Source organism: Nycticebus coucang, chromosome 8 (genome assembly GCF_027406575.1).
Source record: "Nycticebus coucang isolate mNycCou1 chromosome 8, mNycCou1.pri, whole genome shotgun sequence".
Taxonomy (NCBI): domain Eukaryota; kingdom Metazoa; phylum Chordata; class Mammalia; order Primates; family Lorisidae; genus Nycticebus; species Nycticebus coucang.
This window is the reverse complement of record NC_069787.1, coordinates 117,714,256-117,739,343: the sequence shown is the minus strand read 5'-3', so window position 1 is coordinate 117,739,343 and position 25,088 is coordinate 117,714,256. Positions and strand designations below refer to the sequence as shown.

General features: G+C 44.5%; 1 protein-coding gene across 1 annotated transcript; it reads left to right on the top strand.

The window, feature by feature from the left end:
- The first annotated feature begins 4,338 nt into the window (after positions 1–4,338).
- On the top strand, positions 4,339–23,906 carry SIAH2 (siah E3 ubiquitin protein ligase 2). Its single transcript, XM_053599880.1, has 2 exons — positions 4,339–5,276; positions 22,332–23,906. Exons 1-2 carry the CDS (start codon positions 4,857–4,859, stop codon positions 22,887–22,889), a joined length of 978 nt encoding a protein of 325 aa, XP_053455855.1. The 5' UTR covers positions 4,339–4,856; the 3' UTR covers positions 22,890–23,906.
- The last annotated feature ends 1,182 nt before the right edge of the window (positions 23,907–25,088 follow it).

Genomic DNA, 25,088 nt, shown 5'->3' with positions numbered 1-25,088 from the left:
CTTTAAGTATGTAAAGTACCTGGCACAGGGTGAACACTAGAGAAAATTAGCTAAATACAAATACAAAAATAATGCAAATACATAGACCAGTGATTTTTCAACCAGCGTGCTGTGAGATCTTAGGTGTGCTACAAAAATTTTTAAAGATTGGTGGAGCCTGTGGCTCAGAGGAGTAGGGTGCCAGTCCCATACACCAGAGGTGGTGGGTTCAAACACAGCCCTGGCCAAAAACTGCAACAAAAAAAATTATTTTTTTTACAGATCATTAATTAAATTATTTTCAAAAGAAGTTAAAAGCACAGTGAGTATTTTTTTTACTTTTTTTTGATCAACGTAATTTAAGTGTGCTGTGGAAGTTTAACTACAGGTTCAAGTGTGCAGTGAGATAAAAAAGGTTGAAAGACATTGATATAGACCTACCCTGTGTAGTATACAGTGCTAAGTCCAAGGTGGTGGCTCAAGAAACACTTGAATTAAATGACCCACAATTATTCAAAAGAAGCTTGAGCATGTGGAAATTACCCCAAAAATACATGTGTCTCATAAAGCTAAGAGTCCCTACCTTAATTACTAAATGGCCTCATGGTCACCTCCAAATTTCCCACAAGCTTTCCCCCTATGAGAAATTTCCACACAGCAAGCCCCAATGCAGACTTGAGTCATCTCTAAAACGCCAACCACATTTTGCTCTGCAAATGCGCACCACTTGTCTGATTGCAGAAGTTGCCCTATTTGCAAAACCATACAATTTGTAGGTTATTGAAAGAAGGGCAAGAGTTTATCTGCCTGGCTGGAGCATTGCTCATTGTGCTCAGCAGTTTAGGTGAGATTAGGGACTCACTTGTGACTTTTAACACGACTCACCCTCATATTTTAAGAAAGGGTTACTCACGGCCGGGTGTGGAGGCTCACGCCTGCAGTCCCAGCGCTGTGGGAGGCTGAGGTGGGTAGATTGTCTGAGCTCAGAGGTTCGAGACCAGTATGAGCCAGAGTAAGACCCCGTCTTTACTAACATCAAAGAGCCGGACATTGTGGTGGGTGTCTGTAATCCCAGCTACTGGGGAGGCAGTGGGAAAGAGCATCGCCAGAGGAAGAAGAAAATGAACAAAAAAAAGAGTACTTCAAACGAAGAAGAATGAACAAGCAAGCTGAAATTAAAAAAAAGAAAGAAAGAAAAGGTTACTCACTACTCCCCCAGTCTTTCAAGGTTAACACAGAACAGGAGATAGGTTGAAGAGAGGTATCCTGCTTGACATATGCAATCCCAGACTCAGGGGGCGGGGGGAATTGAGGGTGACCTCTCATCTAGCACATGTGGCAAATGAGTCACGAATCAGGAGATAGCAAAAGGCTGGACCCTCCTCTTCAGGCCACAAAGTCACCCATTAAGCAGTGAAGCAGCAGCAACTCACAAAGGAAAACAATCTTGCAACACCTCAACTCAGCACACCTTTTCAGTGCCTGTGCTCACTGCCCCCCTGATAGGCATCTCACCAGGCCCACCTTTCTCTGATTCAAAAACCCCTTAGAGGGAGAAGGCGGAGGACTGCAAAGACCTGCCTGGAAAGTTCACTGATGTGGCTCAACAGTCAGGCTTGTCTGCACGCCTCCTGTCTACCTTCACCAACTGCCCAGAACTGTTTGGTTTTTGTGTTTTAATTACCCCGGTCAACTTAGGAGTGCAATGACGTGAAAGAGGAAGCAAAAGAAATTTCTTTACATCAGGGGAGGCATCTGCCAGGATAAGAGTGAATGAGTTACTTGTATTTTTAGAAAAAGAAATCAAATTCTCTCTGCAGAGAATTGCTTTTCCTGTTCTTTGTTTCAGCAACTCACAAACCAAATTGCTTTTGAATGACCAGGGCCTACCTGGTCAGAACACTGTGAGCTAGCAAACCCTGGGAATGGAGGTCATCCGCACCAGCAGGCCGCAGGTGGAGGGAAAGAAAACACATTCCCATAATAAATTCCAGTCACTTGGGTTTTAAACCAAGAGTGGAAATATTGCATTTTTCCAATAACAGTGAAACTATGGGCAAGTTTTTTTCTGTCATCACTATTATGTTTTTATGTCATAAAAAGTGAAAATGGAATAAATAGAATATGATTTAATTTTTCTCTCAAGACCTGTTAAGGAAAAAAATGTTGTAAAGTTTGCCCACAAAATTCGGTGCTTTATTACAGGCTCTGCAACTGTTTTCTGACTCTGTGGAGTGTGCTAATCTTAACTCCTTCACCAGATTATAAGTAGGAGTCAGGCATAATTAAGAGGCATATAAACTAGTACTTAAAAAGGGCTCTAGAGTGTGTTTCAGCATTCTCAGCTGTGTGATCTGGAGCAAATTAACCTATGTCTCAGTGTCCTCAACTGTAAAATGGAAATAACATTAATACTTACCATGTAGGGTTGTGGCAAAATACTTAAAATTATGCATGCCCACATAGTAGGCACTCAATAAATATTAGCTGTTATCATTTATTTATATATTCCCCATAGCACCTATCCAAAAACTTAGGTGCAGCCATATTACTAAAGAGATTTCAAAAACGTATAGTAGCTGGCCAGGCACAGTGGCTCACACCTGTAATCCCAGCATTCTTGGAGGCTAAGGCGGTTGGAATGCTTGCGCTCAGGAGTTTGAGACCCCCATCTCTAAAAATAGCAAGGTGCTATGTAATTCCAGCTACTTGGGAGGCTGAGGCAAGAGCATCACTTGAGCCCAAGAGTTTGAGGTTTCTGTGAGCTATGACATCAAGGCACTCTATCCAGGGCAACAAAGTAAGACTCTGTCTCAAAAAAACCCCAAACCTAAAGTGTCTCCTTTATCATTGAGGTAAACCTCTAAGCCAACTGAGGTTCCCCATGTGCTAACCTGCCATCAGGTCCGCCAAGTCTCAATGCACCTCTGGAATGCGTTCTTCCCTCGGTGCTCAGCTTCTGCTACAATGCCTTCTCATGCCTACTCCCCGCTATGCTTCTAAAAGGCCTCTTCCATGAGTGTTTGGTTATTGGGCCTTTCTCCCTTACTAGAATGTAAACTGAATGAGAACCATTTCAGTGCCTGAAAGTAGCTAGCACATAATAGATGCTCAGGAAACACTGACTGAATGACATCTGTACCTATTAAGTTTTTTCAAGACTTAGATCAAATTCCATCAATTCCATTCATGCAGTCTTTCTAGAAGCCCTTTATAAGATTAAATTTTATTTTTCCTGGGCTCTAACAGCATTATTTCTTGGATAGATTTTAGTCACTGAGATTCATTAATATTAAACATTTGTTAATATTTTTTTGGAAAGTAACAGCTAACATTTGAACAGTGCTTACTTAGCACGGGTGAGGTTCTATTCTAAGAACTTGGCATATATCAAATTCATTTTGTCTTCCTTGTCCTGCCCAGAAGATAGGTATTCTTTTTGTTTCACTTTTACAGATGAGGGATTTGAGGCCCAGAGAAATTAAAGAACTTGCCCAAAGTCACACAGGTGACAAGTAGAGGGCACCAATTTTCACAGGGTCCTAGGAGCTGTTCCTTACTTGTTTCTCCTACAAAAGACTATCTGATTAAGTACCTAGGTAGCCCCTTCCCCTGTTCCAATATCGTTGGCTCTACCAAAGTCTTCAGGAAAGCAATTCAACAAGGAACACACGGTATACGTCAAGTTAACGTGTGGTTCATTGTGAGCCCTCACACTCTCTACAGCGTCACCTCTGTGCGTGCGGGGTGAGTGCCTACACCTCGCAACAAAGAGGAGGACGTAGCGCGTCGTTACACGGGAGGGTCACCAACTGTCTTCCTAGGCCTCTCGTTTCTGGCATTCCTAGATCAGCTCAAACTTTTCTCCTCTTGGGCAACGCTGCGCAGGAATGGGCTCGCTCCCCGGCCTGCCAAAGAAGCCAGAGGCCCTCTTTCGAAGCTTTCGCCAGGTGGGCAGGTAAAGGAATAACGGTCCCCACTCCCTAGGGACCAACCCCACCCTTAACAGCACAGTACTAGTTTGTGTGCCGGCTGTAGACCCAGCTCCAGCCCCTTGCTCTGCTGCCGCCCAAAGCTCCTCCTCCCGACCCGGTGTTCCAGGCTAAGAGCCCAGCCGCCCGCGTCGAGCTTCCCCAGTGACCTAACCCGGAGACGAGGATCCTCTCACTTTTTTCCCACCATCCCAACGGCCCCGCCCCGCCCCGCCCCGCCCCGCGTCTACGCCCCCACCCTGCCTGAAGTTGCCCTCCGGGTTCCAGACCCGGGACGCTTGGGCCCAGCTCCCCGGGGTGTGGCCAGAGGACTTCGGCGACGCCCCCTTGAGGGCGGCCCCTTGCCCACCCCGGAAAGGCGACCCCGCGCGGCGGCGGCGAGTTGGGCATGCTCACTGGCGCCGGCTGGGCCGCAGCCCGAGCAGGAAGCGCCCGCGCTAGGCGGCCCTGTACTTTGCCTGCTAGAGCCAGGCGGAGCCCGCGCCCCGGCGCTGGGTGGCTCTGCTAGTCCCCGCGCGCCTGGAAGGCCGCACACGTGTCCAAGCGTCACGTCCGCGCGCGCCCCCGGGGCTTGCGTCAGCTGCTGCTCCAGAAGCTGGTGGGCCGGAACTCAGCGCATCGTTTGGGTTTGGGGCCCGGACGCCGCTGGGAGGGCACCGCGCGGGGTCCCACGCAGTGGCGTGTTCGGAACGCCGGGGACGGTCTAGAGCGTCAGCGTGGTCCAGCCCCCTGCCTGTCCGGTGCTGATCGTCTCCGCCGCCCGGTCCCGGGCCGGGCGCCGTGGCTTTGCCCCGGAGCTCGCTGCCCGCGGGGCGCGCACCGCCTTGAGCCGGGCGGCCCCGCGGCAGGCAAGAGCCCGCAGTTCCATGGTTGTTTCGGAGCGCGATGAGCCGCCCGTCCTCCACCGGCCCCAGCGCTAACAAACCCTGCAGCAAACAGCCGCCGCCGCAGCCCCAGCACGCTCCGTCCCCGGCTGCGCCCCCGGCCGCCGCCACCATCTCGGCTGCGGGCCCCGGCTCGTCCGCGGTGCCCGCCGCGGCGGCTGTGATTTCGGGCCCCGGCGGCGGCGGTGGCGGGGCGGGCCCGGTGTCTCCGCAGCACCACGAGCTGACCTCGCTCTTCGAGTGCCCGGTCTGCTTTGACTATGTCCTGCCTCCCATCTTGCAGTGCCAGGCCGGGCACCTGGTGTGTAACCAATGCCGCCAGAAGTTGAGCTGCTGCCCAACGTGCAGGGGCGCCCTGACGCCCAGCATCAGGAACCTGGCTATGGAGAAGGTGGCTTCGGCAGTCCTGTTTCCCTGCAAGGTAAGCCTAGGGATGGCTGGTGCACTTCTTCCCGGCGACCTTCTCGACTCCAGTGTCCTCCAAGCCCACTCGCAGGCCCTGAGACGCGTGTGGCATCTCTCGTTTTCTAAAAATGTTAACACTTTGTCCATCCTCCCCCATGTCCACCTGTCCACTGTGGGGAAAGTTCGGGGTTGATATCTGCCCGAGTCCTGACCCTTAGATTAATTGGCACTCGCTGATGGTTGAAACATACGGAAAGCCCTCCCGGCGCGGTGCCTATGTCCCCTACAGACGTGTGCTCAGTACAGCTGGGCCGCGCAAGTAAAACTTGGATAGGGAAGCTGTCTATGGGGGTAGAGGAGGGAGGACATGCGCGAGCTGAACGCATCCTTGACCAGTACTCGGCTTGCAGGATTGGTCCTAGATTCCTCCTGCACCCTGTGCCTGCCGTCTGCACATCTCTGACACGTGGGAGCTCTCGGGAGTGTAGCTAAAAAAAAAAGAAGGAGAAAAAGGCGCCCACACCCTGTTTTCCTCTAGCTACAAGAAAAGCCACGCCTTTCCCCCTCCTGTCCTTCCAAAGACTGGGAAGGACTGAAGAGTTGTGGCTGTTTTTTATGCTCAGTGGGGCGAAAACAGAGCCACTTAGGAAATTAACGGGGGCACGCCAAGAGCAGTTGTTACAATTCTTTAAAGCTCATCACTTTATTTTTGATTTCGTTCAAAAGGTTATCAGTGCCCTTGCAAAGAATGCAAACCACCAAGACAAGAAAAGTCAAATGAAGCACCAAGACCTCTCTGTCCCTTCCCCACCACTGTTAGGTTTAGTATTTGTCTTTGTAGACTTTTTAAACCATATATACATACACCCTGCAGCTAAATGTAGCATAGATGTCAGTGTGTGTCAGGAAGGTTTTTTAATACTCATGACATACGGTTTTTCTCCAAAAATGGTTTCTGCAACTTGCTGTTTTTAAATTCATATTATTACACATTTTTGTATGTATGCCTATTTTCACTGCATTGTATTTTAAATGTCTGCATAATACACATTGTTTGGTCATTGTAAGATTTGTTTACCTACCCTACATCTATCACTTAGAAATCTTCAGGAGCAATTTCACAGATATGCCTGTCTGTATTACCTCATTATACCCTATAGCTGGACTGACAAGTTCATTTTTTGAAATTAAAAGTGGAAATAGGGGCGGCGCCTGTGGCTCAGTGGGTAGGGCGCCGGCCCCATATACCGAGGGTGGCGGGTTCAAACCCAGCCCCGGCCAAACTGCAACCAAAAAATAGCCGGGCGTTGTGGCGGGCGCCTGTAGTCCCAGCTACTTGGGAGGCTGAGGCAGGAGAATCGCTTAAGCCCAGGAGTTGGAGGTTGCTGTGAGCTGTGTGAGGCCACGGCACTCTACCGAGGGCCATAAAGTGAGACTCTGTCTCTACAAAAAAAAAAAAAAAAAAGTGGAAATAATGTCATTAATAATGTTGAGGGTGTTTTTGTAAAGTTAAGTGCTCTGCCTCCTTGGCTGTTTAATCTTTCTTGTGGTTCTCCTTGCTGCTGCTTATTTTATTTGACAAGAGCTCTTTTTTTAAATTAAAAATAATCCAACTGAGAATTCAGGCTTAGGACTCAGGTCAGTAAAATAAGTGATTTCATTGGGTCTGCTGCCCTGCCACAAAGTTTAAAATAGCCTATTTCAAATAAGGAACTGAATCAATGTTTGGACTGTGGGATTTCAGGCAACCTCATTAAATTACTTTCATCTCCTCCTATGATGCTAATTCACCCTGCCTCGTTGTTTTCTCATAAAATCTAAATGAAATATATTTCCAGAGTTTTCTTAGGGTCATGAAGAAATGGCAGCCTAGTTGTCAGAGAAGATTTAGTGATAGTTGACACAGGGTGGATATTTGATGTTGGAGGTAATATTGCAGGGGTGGGGGTCCCCCACAGGATTTCCTAGCCATCTTCTCACGCCTTTACTTAACCCTAAAGCTTCAGTGCTAATAGAAGTAATGGCTTTAAGTGAATTATAGTTCACAAATGAGAATTTGATATCAGTCGGTATTCCATAATTTATTTTTGAAAATCAGTCTCATCAGGGAGTCATGTTTCCAAGAGAAAGGGAAGGAAACAGTTATAACATGCTATATGGAGAATGAAGTTTCGCTTTCAGAATCTAGAACTGTGGTTCCTCTGGAAACATATGTTCTTTCATAATGTATAGCAGGCTTGTGAAGTCATTCTCAAAGACTTTTGAGAAGAAGCAGGAATACTCAGCCTTTCTGTACATGTCAGCGATTTCCAGGTCTCTGTTCTACAAGAATGCTGTTGAGCGAAGCTACTTTGCAAACTAAAATTTAAAAGGGTCAACCATTCCCTTATATACCAGGAACCAGCTTAGAAAGAAAGAACACTTTTATGTGTTCGTGTATGTGAGATTTATAAAGTAGGAGTGTCCATGCCTCACCTTTGTTTGACCAATAATCCAAACTCTTGACAGTACAGCTCAGCCAGTTAGTGTGGCTAAACCAACCTTGGGCATATAAACAGGTCCAGCCTCCAACCAACATATGTTTGTTGGGGAAGATGAGAGACGGTGGGGAATGGTAAAGCTTATGTTAAAATAAGGTAGGTCTATTTACCCACTCCTTTGGCCTGCAGTTTGAGGCTCCTAGAAATCACAGAGGACTGCCTTGTCACTGTCCCCAGCTGCTTGCAGAATCTCTGGTGGGCAGGCTCATCTGAGAAAACCAATATTGAGTAAAGTTCCAGAGCCCAGGTTCTCAAGAACTTTCTGGCACTGTTTGCCTAAGAGAGACCACCTCTGGAGGCCTTCATTTCCTGATCTGTAAATGAGGGATGAGATTGCCCAGCTTGTGAGGACTGTAGCTTCTGGCATTCCCAAGGAGAAGGGGGGCTATGTGGGATGCCATTAGAAACCTCTGTGTGTTAGCTGCTTTGCGTGGGTTGTCTTTTATTAGGTTGCCTTTTTTTTTTTTTCAGATGAGGAAACTCAGGCCTATAGAATGCTTAAATGTGAAATGACTTGTCAAGTCACATAGCTAGTAAGTTGGCCAGTTCATGCATCTGTACCTCAAAGGCACAAATCTTTTGTATATAGGAATAGTATGAAAAATTTTGTAGGGATTTTGAGTCTGAGTGTATAAACCAAGATTCCAAATCATACCTCAAAATTGACACCAGTAACAAAACCATCTGGTTGGATGAGTTCACCAGATGGGCCTCTGATGGGACTGCCCCAACATGACAACATACATACTCACTCTGAAATTCACTGGCAGGAGTTTTGTAGTGTACTTGAAGTAGAAAGATCAGGGTCAGAGGCAAGCCTGCAAACCTAATATTTTAGGAGATTTCATCATAGCCCTGAACTACTCATGCTTCAGTTGGCCAAAAATGGATGTATTGCCACACAGCCACCCTACAGAAGTGCGGGCCACTTAATTAAAGGCGAGAGCATTGCCAGCACTTTGATATGGGGACACGTGCATTACTAGCTCAGGTCTCCTTTTTTAAACAAAGATGTCTGATTATCAGAGTATGGCCGTCTTCCACTTGGGGTATTTTTAGTCCATTCTCTGGCTTATTTCACCCTCTGAGAAATTTGACATCCTGTTCCCAGATCACAGATCCTACCCACAGAGTGTGGGTGTATGGAGAGAAGTGAAGAAGGTTGACACAAACCCATCAACCACGCAGTCTGTTTTGCCACTCAACGGGGTAGTTTGGTATCAGCCAAGTATTTTGCTCCATGACTGTGGGAAATTCTAATCCAACCCAGCCTACTTGGAGTATGAGACATTTTCTTTCCACTTTATCTTCTCTGAAAGTTTCTAGTAATGTATCTCCAAATAAGTATTGAACTTGATAGCCTCGGCCAGCCAGACAAGCCTTCCCTGTTGTTAGATTGTGACAGTGTTATTTTTGTTCCTAAAAAAATAAATAAACCAAGTCAGGTCAGCCAACACAGTTGAAAGTTTGAAAGTCCCTTGGTGTGACCTCATCTAGTTACTGGAGAGAAACTCTCTTAACTACCAGCCAGGATTCGGTAATACAAGGGGGAAAGGCACCTGACACGTGGCCTTAGGATCAGGGAGATGGTAGGGAGCTGGGGGACAGGTGCCACCTCTGAAGAGGGCAACCCTTATTTAGCTCTGGCTGATGAGTGGGGGTGGGGACGTGGATACAGCTTTGCCAGACCTTTAGATTTTTTTCAGAAAAAAAACAGAAATCTGGATTTTTTTATGTTAAATATCTCAATTTTTTTTTTCTAACATTGGCCAAATTCACATTGACAGCCAGCACTTGTAGGCCACACCAACCATGTCTCCAGGCCAAGTTCCAACTGCCAGCGTAGAGCTCTGCTCAGGTTCTCTTTTAGGAAGTATTTCGTGAGCCTGGAAGTTCTCTTTTAACTCTAGCCATATATAAACTTTGGAACAATGATATGTCCCAACCATAAGTGACTGTGTAGTTTGTTTTCTTTTCATCTTTATTTTGCCAAGAGAATATTCAATTCTGCCCACCAGGAGACCCGACATGTTCTCCTGGTGACTAGATGTTTGACTTTGTTCAGGTCAGTTTATTTTTTTTTGCACTTGAGGGTCCTTAAGAGACGTTGTTGTCAGGGGTCCTCAAACTTTTTAAACAGGGGCCAGTTCACTGTCCCTCAGACCGTTGGAGGGCCGTACTAGAGTTAAAAAAAAAAAAACTATGAACAAATTCCTATGCACAGTGCATATATCTTATTTTGAAGTAAAAAAACAAAACGGGAACAAATACAATCACACCGCTGCATGTGGCCCGTGGGCTGTAGTTTGAGGACCCCTGGACTAAATGATTTATATCACAGTTCTTTCTAACTCTAAAATTTTAGAATGTAGTAAGCAATCTCAAAAGCACAAGACAGGAGACAACTGGATTCCCATCCTGGCTTTGTATGACTGTGGTCCACTCAACTTTCCTGACCTTGTTTGTTCATCTGTTGACAAAACTGGCAGTAACACTTTGCGGGTGGGTGCCCCGAGATGAGATTGTAAGTGCTACAGAGAGCTTCTGCTTCACCGTTTCAAGTAGAAGTTGAGTAGTATTAGGGTGATTGTAAGGTGATAGGTAATCACCTAGAAGTGTAAAAACCAGTTTCAAAGATTTCTTTTTAACCTCACTCAGCTAAGACGAAATCATTTGCTTTGGAAATTGACCCTGCAGTCCTCACTACTGCCTGAAATTAACAAGAACTGGCCCATAAAAGCAATAGAATGAGCTGGCAAGGACCAGAACCCACATACTTTAACCTCAGGGCTCGAAATTTTAAAGAGCAAAATTGACAATACAGCTTTTGTTGTGTTTTATTATATAAAAGAGAAACATTAGATAGGGTATAGCAGTACCAAGGTTTAATGCTTACTCCACACATAATTAGCTAGAATTTTTTCACAGGTCACAACTTGCAAACAGAATAAACCCTTAGTAGAATCAGTTGTTGATTGTAAGTTGATCCTTAGTACAACCCAAATGGAGGCTTACCTAAAGTTAAAGCAGGTCTGGCCTATGAAATTCTGCCCTGAGATTGGGTTAGATTCTCCCATTCTGTGCGTTAGAGCCCCATTATGAATCAACATAGAAAGTGCTGTGTAAACATCTGACTTTAATAAAACTTCATTGTAAAATGTCTTAAGAGCTAGATTTGTGCTTCTGATAAAATTTGTGAGAAATGACATTTCTTATTCAAACCTATAAGGTCCTCACTCCTTGAAGGCAGGAGACACACGTTTGCTGGACTGAATGCCAATGTTCAACAGCCACTGTACATTGCCAGCCAGTTTTGCAGGGTATGATCATAACAAGGGATATTAGAGTGTGGTTCCACTCTGGACACCTTGAAAAGGAAAGTAAGAAAGTTTTCATCATCACCTGCATCTTTGTATTAAATGGGTACAGTATCTAAGGCTTATAAGAAATTCTTTTGCTTGCCCCATCTTTCCCCATTAGTTTCTTGAAAATTGGGAAATTGTTATTTTCCTTGTTTCCAGTTTGGTAAAGATTTCATGTTATGATTTTTAGACTATGTAGCACCTATGGCATAAAGGATTACTCCCACCCAGTTTTTGGCCACCAGAAAAACATGTCAAATTTGTCAAACATGTGGGCCTATTTATAATTTTAAAACTTCGAATCAACAAAGGTAGTGTCTTGGGGTTCACTCCTTTTCCCAGACTCTTACTTGTTCCTCCTGGTCCAAACCCTGACTCTGTCTCCATTGTGACTAGCTGGTGACCTCTCCAACCCTCAGTAGCTTATTGGTAAAATGGGGTGATGATAGGGTTTTTATAAGGATGAAACACAGTAATAATTCATGCAAGGTGGCTGGCATAGTGTTGGCACTAAATAATCTTCCTCATTGCTTTGTAAAGGAGATAGGACATGGTTAGTACCCCCCCCCCCAAGAGACTTGCCCCAGCTCATGCAGTGGGTAAGTGTGGGGAGAAGAAACTCCCATGTGGGCCTTGTAATCTTCTTTTTCTTTTTTTTCAGTTATAGATTTAATTGAGGTTCATGAATGGGGCGGCCTCCATTCTACAAAGCAGAATGAAAGCTCCCACGGGACAGTGGTGGAACAGTGGGTTTTCTAAGGTGGAAATAAGAAAACAGAAGGAGAAGGGAAGAGAACCTGGTGAACATTGAGTTGTTACAGAGAGCTGGGTACTTGTTCTCAAGGCCACATCAGAAACAGACACGAACAAGTGGTTTTTCTGAGGAAGGGAAGGGAAATGTATTACTTTGCCAGCAGAGGAGGAAAAGTGGCAGCTCAGAATACCAACTTTTCCTCTGTTACAGTGTCTGTTTCACTGCAGCCGCCTGCCTTTTCTGCTGCCCACCCAATCCTGCTGAGGAACAGCGAGTACCCTCCCCTTCCAGGCCCCCGTAGTGGGTTTTGGAGGGTGGCAGTAGTACTGGGGGGCCCTCTTATCAGGGTGGCCGGGTAAAACATGGAACACCTAGCTAAGTTTGAGTTTCAGATAAACAAATACTTTGAGAGGTAGGGAGTCTTAAGTATACCCAAATATTGCCTGGGAGATACTAGGCATCTTGTATTTTAACTCGCTAATTTTACAATGATTGCTTTGGTGGAGAATTGAAAACTGCTAGAAGAAATGAAATTGTTTGCAGAGTTGTCAGGTGTTCACAGTTAAGTGTGCAGGTGGGGACAGGGCATGGAAGAAAGAGTGAGGCCATCAGTCACACGGCATAACGCCTTTTATTCTAAAGGTGCTCTTGTTTGCTTGAACACACACTCTGAAGGGACCTCACAAAACTGGTTCTCCAAGACAATGTGTGTTTTCCTACTAACTCTGGCTATAGACGGATGAGAAACCTACTTGGTCAAAAATCAACCTTTGTTTAAAGTTTCTAAGATTAAAAATCGGGTTTTTGTAAGGCCAAAGGCTCCCTCCCCTCATAACAGGACAGTCTTAAATTTTGCAATAATCACTCCAGATCTTCCACCAAGACATCTTTTAGCAAGAAAGCTACAACATGTGGCTTGTCAACTTTCTCTTAGGCAGAAAGGATGAATTTTTTGAGCCCAAGACTTTGATTAGAATTGCTATATCTAGACGAAAGTTTGTAAAGTTAATATTTCCTTAGTCTCAGCACTGTCTGGTGACACTGATGGTTTGGTGCTGAGTAATATTGTCTTCTCAAATTATTACCTGTAAAACTGTTACTGCACTCCTGCTCAATAATTTCCTCTTTGTACTGCTTCTTAGGGAAGTGAGGAATTTACCAATTGAGTTAATTGAAAATAAGCTAAGGTTCTTAGAGGAAGGGTGCCAGACACATGCAGGTTGGATATTATAATTAAGCTGAATTTTATAATAATAGTCAAGAAGTGAGCTGTAGAAAGTTTTATAGACCCACTCAGTGGTGACTCAGTAGGCTCAAGGTCACCTAGGACACTGGGTACTTAAGTTCTAATCATAGTTACTCCACCATTGCTGTTAAAGCAAGAGGAACGGCCACGAAAAGGGTAGCATTGCTGGTATCTCCTCCCCGTCTAAGATCCAAAAAAACCTATAAAGCTCCTCACCCCAAATTTATGTATGTAAATAAGGGAAATATCTTTATTAGAAATAACAAAACAAATCCATAGTGCCTGAAATCTAAAGTAAAATTAAACATTTTTTTCTGACATGATCTCAAGGTCTTTTGAATTTTTTTAATGCTAAGTTCCACAGTAAAACATCTAATTATTAAAGCAAAATTAACATGGTGGAGAACATTCCATCTACTCCAGATGAACCTAATATTTATTCACTTATTAAACACTGGGTGGATGGCTCAGCGCCTGTAGCTCAGTTGGTAGGGCGCCAGCCACATACACTGAGGCTGACAGGTTCGAAACCGGCCTGGGCCAGCTGAACAACAATGACAACTGCAACAAAAAATAGCCAGGCATTGTGACGGGCGCCTGTAGTCCCAGCTACTTGGGAGACTGAGGCAAGAGAATTGCTTAAGCCCAAGAGTGGGAAGTTGCTGTGAGCTGTGACAGTACAGCACTCTACCCAAGGGTGACATAGTGAGACTCTGTCTCAAAAAAAAAAAAAAAACATAAAAAAGAAAAAAACAAACACTGGGTGGGCCAGAAGAAGGGAATGGATGGATCAATAAGTCAATACAATTAATAATAAGGCAGCAAATTAACTGGAAGATAAACAGATGCTCAATGGTATTTTGAAGACAGGTTAATATTTTTAATCACAAAGGAGCTAGCTTAAATTGCTAGAAGTCCCTTTAAAAAAGTGGTAAAAATTTAAGTTTAACTGCTGTTTAAAATGTAAAAGTTTTATCATGTTGTGATCTATACAAAGTTTAGCTGCAACTCCCATTTGAATGTTGAAGAAACACTTCAACTAGTGGTCCCCGTAATTCTCTGCTGATCATACAGAATGAATTACGCTGTCAGGAGCTCATCCTTCCAGTTCAACTCACATAGCTCCATTTCTGGGTTCATCTCCCTAGTGCTAAAAGAAGGGGTAGGGCTTGGGTAAATTTTATTCAGGAGCTCATTTTTCAAGCAGGTCTGATTGGAATAGTTTACCTGGGACCACTGTGGGGTGGTAGGTGATGACATTGCAGTGGCCAGAAACTGCATTCCAGGGCCACCGACTTGTCAGGGATTCTCAAACCTTTGGCAGAATCAGAGGATGGTGGCGTGTCTTCTGTGAGGCCAAACGAAGTGTTAATTATTAACAATTTATGGGTTCATTGCAAAATTGTATTGGTTCAATCCCAAAGACCCTTTAGTAAAAGAAAAACTATTAACTGTGGTTGCATTTACATTAGATATGTCATTAAAAGTATATTTTCTTTAAAAAAAATACTATCGTGATTACACTTAACGTATTCAACCAACTTTGAGTAAGAAATCTCTATATCCCATAAAGGATAAATATGTTTAAGGATAAATGTGTTAACTCAGTCCCTGAATTCTTTCATACATTTTTATTTTGATATGATTTCAAACTTACACAATAGTTGCAATAATATTACACAAAATTCCCATGCAGCCTTATCCAGATTCACCAGTTTTTCCTTTTTACCCTATTTGATTTATCATTTGTACTCTTTCCATTCATATATATGTATTTTTTCAACCATTTGAATGCACATTGCAGGCGTCCTGTCCCTTTACCCCTAAATAACTCACTATTTCTTTGAAAAACAAGGACATTTTCTTATTATGGCACAGTTATCAAAATCAAGAAATTTGACACACAGTAGTGGACCCTATTAATACTGTCTAATCCAGGATTAGATATACAGATTTTAGCTGTTGTAGCAGTTTTGGTTTCTCAGTGCATCATATTAGCTGCAAGTGTGCATTTTTTGATCATTACATCTTATTTAGAGTGAAGGAAAGTGCCATTGGTTTTTACTTTGAGACAGCATTTCTTGGATTTAAATCAAGGTTATGATCATCAGCAACAGATCATCGTGCTTTGTTTTTCTTGAGACGTTCTCGTTTGAGGTGCTGCTGGATATTTTGCTAATACGTTTTAGCTGTTTCCTAGGAGGTACGCAGGTCTAGTAGGCTCCGTGGTTACCTCACAGTTCCCGAGAGGAACAAACCCCCACTGAGGAGTGCATGGCATCTCTGTGGTAGCGATTTGTTGATTGTCAGAATTCAATAGATCATTCTTGAGTTGCATGGGATTAAATTTAGTTAGATTAAGTGATTTGTTCTGAACTACTCCCAGCATCCATGGCCTTCACTAGCACCCCAGCTAGGAAGGGTTATTTTGCTTACCTTCTCATGTCATAGGCAAATGTAACGTGACTGTGTTTATTAGGTCAGTAACAAGTGTCTGGTATTTAACCAGGTTCTGACTATATGGCGGGTCTCCCTGTGTTTGTGTATGAATGGGTTTCTAAGCTGAAAAGGGAAAAACCCTGCCCAAATTCCAACTTAAACACAACCTTCAAACCCCATGCACACGAAAGCAATGAGAACTATTTACTGCTTTCTGCTGAGACCTAAAAATGAGGCTCCAGATTACACATTGCCTTTCAATGGCAGAATACATTTGCACAAGGCTTTTGCAAAGTTTCTTAAAAAGTCAGAAGTGGGGGCGGCATCTGGAGCTCTGTGTAGGGCGCTGGCCACATACGCCGAGGCTGGTGGGTTCGAACCGGCCCAAGCCAACTAAAACAACAATGACAACTGCAACAAAAATAGCCAGGCTTGGTGGCGGGTGCCTGTAGTCTCAGCTGTTTGGGAGGCTGAGGCAACAGAATTGCTTAAGCCCAAGAATTTGAGGTTGCTGTGATGCCACAGCACTCTACCGAGGGCAACATAGTGAGGCTCTGTCTCAAAAAAAAAAAAAAGCCAGAAATGGGATTTCAACATTTTTTGTTTGTTTCTCATCCTGCTGCACCATCTTCTGCCTCCCCACGCTCTGCTTTAACTTTGGGTTTCTGTGTTTGCACGTGCAAGTGTGTACTTTCTTTAGAGAGAGTTACTTTAATTCTCCCTGGGGGAAATGAGCAGATATTCTCCTAGGGAGAAATTCGTTTATAGCTGTGAACTTGTCCCAGGACACACAGGCAGCTCTCTGCTTTCTCTCAGTACAAGAGGGTACAGCTAAGAACCAGGTATCTAAAGGAAAGCCGCCCACTTCAAATGCAGAAGTCCTCTGACCCCTCACATTCAGTGGGGCCAGCCCTAGCTGGAAGGTGAAAAGTGACCCCTCAGGACTACTTGCCACATGCCAGAGAGGGCTGGGAGGGTGTGAGGGCTGATGTCTCGTTTGTGAGATGCTGCTGCCTTCTTCCTTAGGGAGTGGTGCTCTCAGGGCTGTTTTTCTCCCTGTAAGCCAAGGAAGAAGTTAATATTAGAACCTGCTCCCAAAAGCAGTTTATCTGTGGACTCTGAGTTTTCTGTGGCAGTGAAAGCAGATGTAAATTATTTCTTCTGTTCCCTTTTCTCAAAATATTCTTTCTTTGACTCCTGAGCTGTTGTGTGCAGTGAAAGAGCCATGGAGGCTGGAAACATGGGGCTCTATTTCTGGTGTGGCCACAAATGCCCACAAGGCCCTGACCAGCCAGTCACTCTCTGGAAGCTTCCAACTTCTAGTCTGTAAAACTGGCAGAACCAGCTCCCTAGTCCACCTCCATGCTGTGCAAGCAATCAGGTTCTGGCTGTGTGTCAGGGCTGGCATTCCTGAGTTGTCCTGACGGTGCCCATTGGCCAGGGCAGTGACCTGCTGGACCTGCTTGCTGCTGTGGGCCCCGTGCAGCTGTTCCTGGAGCTGCCTGGAAGCCAGGTTCAGAAGCAGAATGAATAATTCCCATCAGAACCAATGGTTCTCACCCAGGGTGATTTTGCCCCCTAGGAGACAGTTAGCCATGCTTGGAGACATTTCTGGTTGTCACAGCTGAGGGGCAGGGAGCGGTTGCTACTGGCATCTAATGAACGGAGGCCAGGGACACTGGGAAACCTCCTACAACACACAGCACAGCCCCACAACAAAGAATCATCCGTTCCAAAAGTCAGTGGTGTGCCAGTCGAGAAGCCCTGAAATAGTTACTGAGTTGTCAGTGAAGTCCCCGACCTGCCTGCCTTCTGCCTTGGGTTTTATCCCTACTGTTTCCCCCGCCCCCCTGTGCTAAAACCAGATAGGACAACATCACACTGTCCACAGAAAGCTGGCCTCACCCTTTCTTCCTCATCCCATCCCACTTTGACATCACCTGCCACCCTCCTGGTTTTATTTTGCGGAGTCGGTATTTTGCAGAGTCTGTATTTCTGATGTATTTGAGTTGTGTATAGTTAGGTTTACCAGATGGACCCTCTTAACTGGAATGCTGCGGGCAGGATCCACAGCAGATTCCCTCTGTGTGCCCTAGCAACCCTCAGAAACCCTTGGAATTTTTCAAGAAAACACAAACCCAAGGCCAGGGGCCGGTGAGATTTGTCTCTGCTGCTCAGAGGTATCTAGCCAGCTTTGCGTACAGTCGTACAGTCTTAGGGAACTCACAGATCCCCAAGTCCTCTGATCCCTGGATGACAGCCCCCCTGATGAAGGTGACAGCGACACCCATCGTGCTCTGGCATGTCACTCAAGAAGAATGCCAAGACTGTTGTAAGTATGAAACGTGGCACGGGGGTGAGTGTGAGAGTGTGTGTGTGTGTGTGTGTGTCTGGACCTTTAATCCAGCCATCATAGAATTGGCACAAGGTCACAAAGGCACAAACCTTACCCATGATGGGAAAGAGGGCGCTAGACAGACATTAAAGTTCAACCTGTTTAGAAAAAGCAGAGTAAGTACCTAAGGCTTTAAAAATATATTTAATATAGAAAGTAACAGGACCTTTTTTCATAAGATCATTGTCTGCCAGATGCAGAGTAATGCCCTTTCTGTGTGTAGTTGGGGAGTGCCCTGTTCTCTGTACTGGTGTTGAAGGAAGTGTTGCATGTCTGACTTGTAAGGCAAATACGAATAGCAGTGTTCCTGCTTGAGTGGGGAAAGTTCTGAAACGATGGCTAGATGATACATATTTGTTGTAAATGTTCATGAACTAGGGACGTTTTGGGGGCTTGGGAAGACGTGCAGACGGTCCTTTTCTGCGTGCTCTGGGCCGCTGTGGCAAGAAGCTCATTCTGTGCCGTCTTTGCATAGTGAGGGCTTATTCCAGCCAGAGGATCTGCCAGGCTCTGGGCTAGTTCTTGCTATTTTTATTGTGTGTTTTTAAACTCTGGACAGAAATGCCTCACCCGTCTCTCACAGAAAAACATCAGAAGGCTCTGTATTCCTGGCCATACCCTAGATTTAAAACACAGTTAATGGATTTGGGGGATATTTTGGGAGGTGGGGGGGGCTTCATAAAGTCAGAGATACAAAGTATAAATATACATGGATAAGTAAGTTTATTTCTCCTGATTAAGCTTTTCTTACACCCATGATTTACAAATAAGACCATAGTTTAAAAAAGAGGAACAAGAAGAGCAGAGAGAGGGAAGGGGTGGGGTCTCGGTGTGTGACACGCCTTTTGGGGGCAAGGCACAATTGTAAGAGGGACTTTACCTAACAAATGCAATCAGGGTAACCTGGTTTCTTGTACCCTCAACAAATCTCCAACAATAAAAAAAAAAAGGAACAAACAATTCCTACAGGCAAAGTAAATAACAGTGAAGTATTTCTGCCAATTTCTGTTGAAGATTGTAACCCACTGGTACGGGGCTGTGGGAGGAGGAATAAACTGAATTTCTCTCTTTAAGCCACTCTTTCCTGAGGAAAGGAGACTGAGCTCCCTGAGAGTGGAAGCAGTCACCTTCGCTTCTGTGTCCTCTGAGTGACTGTAGCTTAGTGTCTCGGATGGAGTAGGTGGTCAGTACCTGCTGATTGTTAGTGGTAAATTCATCTGTCAAGATTAGAATTTGAACTTCTTAAGGTTTATAAGGGGGTTATTCTATAAGGCTGGGTAGGGAGAAGCAGAAACAGCTGTGGAGGGGTTTCTCTTCTCTTTTTTTAGCAGTTGGACATTTTTTTAGCATCTTAGAAAAATGACCTGGCCCTGGCCTTATTTGGTGCCTTCACATCTCAGTGGAGCGGGGGAGTTCAAGTGTTGTAAGCCAGACAGCTTACCTGCCCTGCGCTCCAGGGGTAAAAAAAAGGCTGACACCTTCTTTCACCTGAAAAGGTGATTCAGGTTTCTTAATTCTCTACAAAACAACAGCATAGTACTCTGGACAAGTGGCTGCTTGTGGGCTGATTCTCCGTCTGGTATCTGGGAATTAACTTTGTCATTGTGAGTGTTGGGGGCAGAAGTCCATTTCTTTTGGTGTGGCCCTTTTGCTGTGCTGAGTGTGATTTATCTATCGGGAATGTCATCCTGAGAGCAAGGGAGAAAAAGGTTTCATTCCTAGCCTATTAAGGCAGTGTCTGAGGGGCAAACTGGCTGTGTCAGCAAACTGGGTCTGATTCCCCTTCCTCCAGGGCCTTTCCTGAGGTACCTGGTCATGAAGTGATGTGCACTTGAACTTGAAGTGGTCTGGGGAAAGTTCAGCGGGCTTTGATAGGAGGATTGGGCCCTTTCATCTTTTTTTTTGTTGTTTTGTTTGTATTTTTTTATTAAATTATAGCTGTGTACATTAATGCAATTATGGGGTACAATGTGCTGGTTTTATATACAATTTGAAATGCTTTCATCAAACTGGTTAACATAAACTTCATGGCATTTTCTTAGTTAATAAGATATTTATATTCTACCCTTAGATTTAACATGTGTACCCTTAAGATATTTATATTCTACCCTTAGATTTAACATGTGTACCCTTGTAAAATGTACCATAGTTGTGTTCCCACCAATTACCCTCCCTCCACCCAGCCTCCGCCCTCCCCTCCCTCTCCTCTTTCCCCTTCATCTTGGGCTATAGTTGGGTTATAGCTTTCATATGGAAGTGTGGGTACTTATAAATTAGTTTCATAGTAGGGCTAAGTACATTGGATACTTTTTTTCCATTCTTGAGATACTTTGCTAAGAAGAATATGTTCCAGCTCCATCCATGTAAACATGAAAGAGGTAAAGTTTCCATCTTTCTTTAAGGCTGCATAATATTCCATGTTATACATGTACCACAATTTATTAATCCATTCATGGGTCAGTGGGCACTTGGGTTTCTTCCATGGCTTAGCAATTATGAATTGGGCTACAATAGACATTCTGGTACAAATATGGTCCTCTGGATATATACCTAATAGAGGAATTGAAGGATTGAAAGGCAGGTCTACTTTTAGATCCTCTAAGTGATTTCCAAACATTTTTCCAAAAGGAATGTATTAATTTGCATTCGCACCAGCAGTGTAGAAGTGTTCCCTTTTCTCCATATCCACGCCAACATCTCTGGTCTTGGGATTTTGTGATGTGGGCTTATCTTACTGGAGTTAGATGATATCTCAAAGTAGTTTTGATTTGCATTTCTCTGATGATTAAGGATGATGAGCATTTTTTCATATGTCTGAAGGCCGTGCGCCTGTCTTCTTCAGAGAAGTTTCTCTTCAAGTCCCTTGCCCAGACTGAGATGGGATCACTTGTTCTTCTCTTGCTAATACGTTTGAGTTCTCTGTGGATTCTGGTTATTAAACCTTTGTCAGAGACATAACCTGCAAATATCTTCTCCCATTCTGATGGCTGTTTATTTGCTTTACTTACTGTGTTCTTGGCTGTGCAGAAGCTTTTTAGTTTGATCAGGTCCCAGTAGTGTATTTTTAAAGCTGCTTCAATTACCTGGGGGTTTCTCCTCATCAAATATTCACCCAGACCGATTTCTTCATGAGTTTTCCCTACATTTTCTTCTAGTATTTTTATAGTTTCATGTCTTAAGTTTAAATCTTTAATCCGGTGAGAATCTATCTTAGTTATTGGTGAAAGGTGTTGGTCAAGTTTCAGTCTGCTATAGGTCACCAGCCAGTTCACCCAGCACCATTTATTAAATAGGGAATCTTTTCCCCACTGAATGTTTTTAATTGGCTTTTCAAAGATCAAATAACAGTAAGTAGCTGGGTTCATCTTTTGGTTCTCTATTGTGTTCCATACATCTACCTCTCTGTTTTTGCACCAATACCATGCTGTTTTGATCACTACTGATTTATAGTATAGTCTGAGGTCTGGTAGTGTGATTCCTCCTGCTTTGTTTTTATTTCTGAGTAATGTCTTGACTATTTGAGGTTTTTTTCTGATTCCGTATAAAACGAAATATTTTTTCGCGGTCTTTAAAGTATGACAGTGGTGCTTTAATAGGGATTGCATTAAAATTGTATATTGCTTTGGGTAGTATGGACATTTTAACAATGTTGATTCTTCAGGCCCTTCTCATCTTAACCTCCTCTAGCTGGAACCAAACCTACACACAGTCTTCCAGGTCAAATAGCTCTTGGTGTGATTTCCTTCCACCCAAAAGTATACATCCTCCCTCCCCCCTACCCCATCCCAGAGGGAAGGTTAAAAGGACCAGGTGGGTAATATTTCTGCAGCCTGAAGGGGTCATTCCAGCAATCAAGAGGGAGGAACCAAAGGGCCCCCCACTTGCTCATCAGTTTGAGCCAGAAAGGAGTGGGAGGGACAACTGAGAGAATTATCCTATTTTCTAAATCGTCCTTCTGTGAAAACTAGTCTGGAGATAAAATAATGTTCCTTGCTCTTCAGCAATTAAATTCTTTAAAAAACAACTTCACTGAAAATAATGGAAAGGCAGGTTTTATAGGACTGGCTCAACAATTTTGTTTGCTTGAGATGTGTGTAGTAAGAAAATTTCAGTTCTTGTCCTTTTATCAGTGTTGGAACAGGGGCCTGGAAAGCCGGACATCATGGTTCAGGACATAGCCTTGATTCCACACATGGCAACATTGATGACAAATAGGGACTGAGATGTTTAGTCTTGAATATTTCATCATCTTCAGCAAAAGTAGTTGAGATAAGAATATAGTGTAGGCCTGGGAAACTCGCACAAGGCTCAGTGTGTTTTTTTCTGTCTCTGCAGTATGCCACCACGGGCTGTTCCCTGACCCTGCACCACACAGAGAAGCCAGAACATGAAGACATCTGTGAATACCGTCCCTACTCCTGCCCTTGTCCCGGGGCCTCCTGCAAGTGGCAGGGGTCCCTGGAAGCTGTGATGTCCCACCTCATGCATGCCCACAAGAGCATCACCACCCTCCAGGGAGAGGACATCGTCTTTCTAGCTACGGACATTAACCTGCCGGGGGCTGTCGACTGGGTGATGATGCAGTCGTGTTTTGGCCACCACTTCATGCTGGTGCTGGAGAAGCAAGAGAAGTACGAAGGCCACCAGCAGTTTTTTGCTATTGTCCTGCTCATTGGCACCCGCAAGCAAGCCGAGAACTTTGCCTACAGACTGGAGTTGAATGGGAACCGGCGGAGACTGACCTGGGAGGCCACGCCACGGTCCATTCATGACGGGGTGGCTGCAGCCATCATGAACAGCGACTGCCTGGTTTTTGACACAGCCATAGCACATCTATTTGCAGATAATGGGAACCTTGGAATCAATGTGACGATTTCTACATGTTGTCCATGATGCACCGTGCGGCTTTGGTATACCATCAAAATTTGGGCATAATGCTCTGCGTTTAATAAAGATTTTTATAGGCGTTTTATTCCATATGTCTTCACAGGTCAGGACCCACAATTACCCCATTTTTTTTTTTTAAACAGCAGCTTCCCACCTGGCATGGGCCTAATGAAGTTCATTAACCTGGGATGGATGGGGTTTGGCCCACTGGTGATTTAGAGGCTGTTCTGTGATCCAAAATCAACTCTATAATTAAACCTTCCGTCCTGAACAACACTTTGACAGCTTGCTCAGGGCTCCTGTGGTCTAGTACGTTAGAAATTGGAAGCTCCTTCCTTCCTGCCTGCCTTCCTGTGTCGGGCCCTCGACATTGACAAAAGCACAGTGACTGTCAGCAGATTCCTTTACTTTTATTTTTAGGGGGTAGGAATTGTTTTAATACATTTTTAATAGTGTTTCACAGACGGGATACCTGATGAATATGCCTAGAATCACCTTGCTCATCTTAAAATTGCAGATTTTAGGGAGCCTATGAATTTTAACAATCTTACCAGGTGATTCATCTCGACAGTCAGGTTTGAGAATTACTGCGTTAAATCGTGGGAAAGAGTCCAGATTTAAAGGTGCTTTAAGATTGCCCTAGGCTGACACTGTTTGTCTTTCTATTTCATCCCCTAACATTCCCCCCACCCTCAAATTAAAATTAGAACTGCAGATCTACGTGAACACACTGCTGAGGTTTGGTCACTCTTGTGCTTTGGGTGGACTGCCCAGGAAAGCAAGTCATACGGCCATTGAGATTCTCGCGAGATTAGTTTTTGCTCCCCACTAGTATAGAAGGCCTGTTCACACGTGGCTTCCGCCGAAGGCCTTGCCTGTGGCGGGTGTGAAAGACTAGTGGAGTCAGAAAGGCTTTATAACCAGTGTGTCATATGCCTGCTCCTTAAAGGTATGTGTTGGGTTTTGTTTTTGTTTTCTGCTACATTCACTTTAGTTTTTTAATAAATATTTTACAAAAATGACTATTGTGCTTCATGTTCCTAGTGGAATCCTGGGTATTTGTTGTGCTCAAGGGTGTTGCAGGTGCAATGAGGCTTCACCTCTGCAGTTGGACCTTCACGGTAGCCACGTGAGGAAACAGTCATTAGGCCAAGGTCTCGGTGCAGGCCATGGCAGCACGGGGGCCCAAGTTCACATCTGGCATTGGTGCTGCAGGTGTCTTCACTGGGACTGTCCTCGTCTGGCAGCCCAGTCCCTGTGTCAGAGGAGGATTACTCCTGCTTTACAGAATCAGAAGGAAGAGGTGGAGCTGGTGCTGATGTCCAGAATACTGGGTTTGATCCAAGGGTGTCCCAACCCTAACTTTCAAAAGAATTCAGAAGATTAGCCCTGCATGCTCAGTGAAGATTGAAGACTGCTTACCTCAGTGGCCCGATTTCGGACATTAGCATAGGGCCTGCCAAACAACAATGACAATCTGAACCAAAAAAATAGGTGTTGTGGCAGGTGCCTGTAGTAACTACTTGGGAGACTGAAGCAAGAGAATCGCTTAAGCCCAGGAGTTGGAGGTTGCTGTGCCCTGTGATGCCAGGGCATTCTACCCAGGGCGGCAGCTTGAGGCTCTGTCTCAAATAAATAAAAAGCGAACACCTGCACAAAAGTAGATGTTTAAAACAATTTGGTTAATTGAAAACCACAACTCTTAGCACTAAGAAAGTCACATTTCAAGCCGGACAGAGGGATCTGTGGCGGTGAAAGATCCAGGAGCAGGTGGACCTTGACCCTCAGGGGCATCTGGAGCCTTTATGGCACCCAGGCAGAGTGGTGTGTGGGTAAACCAGCTGATGTTGGAAGCATCACTTCATGCCCACAACTTATACCCTCTCATACATGTGGAGTGAGGGCTTATTGGTCAGCAGTGCAAAGAGTAAAGCTGTAAACAAAAGACCATGAAGAGAGAGTGAACACAAATCATTCCAAAAACACAAAATGTTAGACTTTCAACCCAGAAAGGTTGATGGGTCGGTAGCCACATGGTGTGTTAGTGGCAGCACTGATTCCAGAATTCAGACTTTGTGACTCCCCACCTAATTAAACATGCATTTACAACTCAATAAATAAAAATACAGTTGTAGGCACCAATATTCTAAACATCTATATTCCAGAGTACTGTTGCTCCCTTTAATCTCTCTCCCAGAAATCTAT

Bases quoted from the DNA above. Each gene is read 5' to 3' on its own strand.
- SIAH2 (XM_053599880.1), top strand. From the start codon at position 4,857: ATGAGCCGCCCGTCCTCCACCGGCCCCAGCGCTAACAAACCCTGCAGC. The intron at 5,277-22,331 runs GTAAGCCTAGGG...CTGTCTCTGCAG, and splicing joins CAGTCCTGTTTCCCTGCAAG to TATGCCACCACGGGCTGTTC.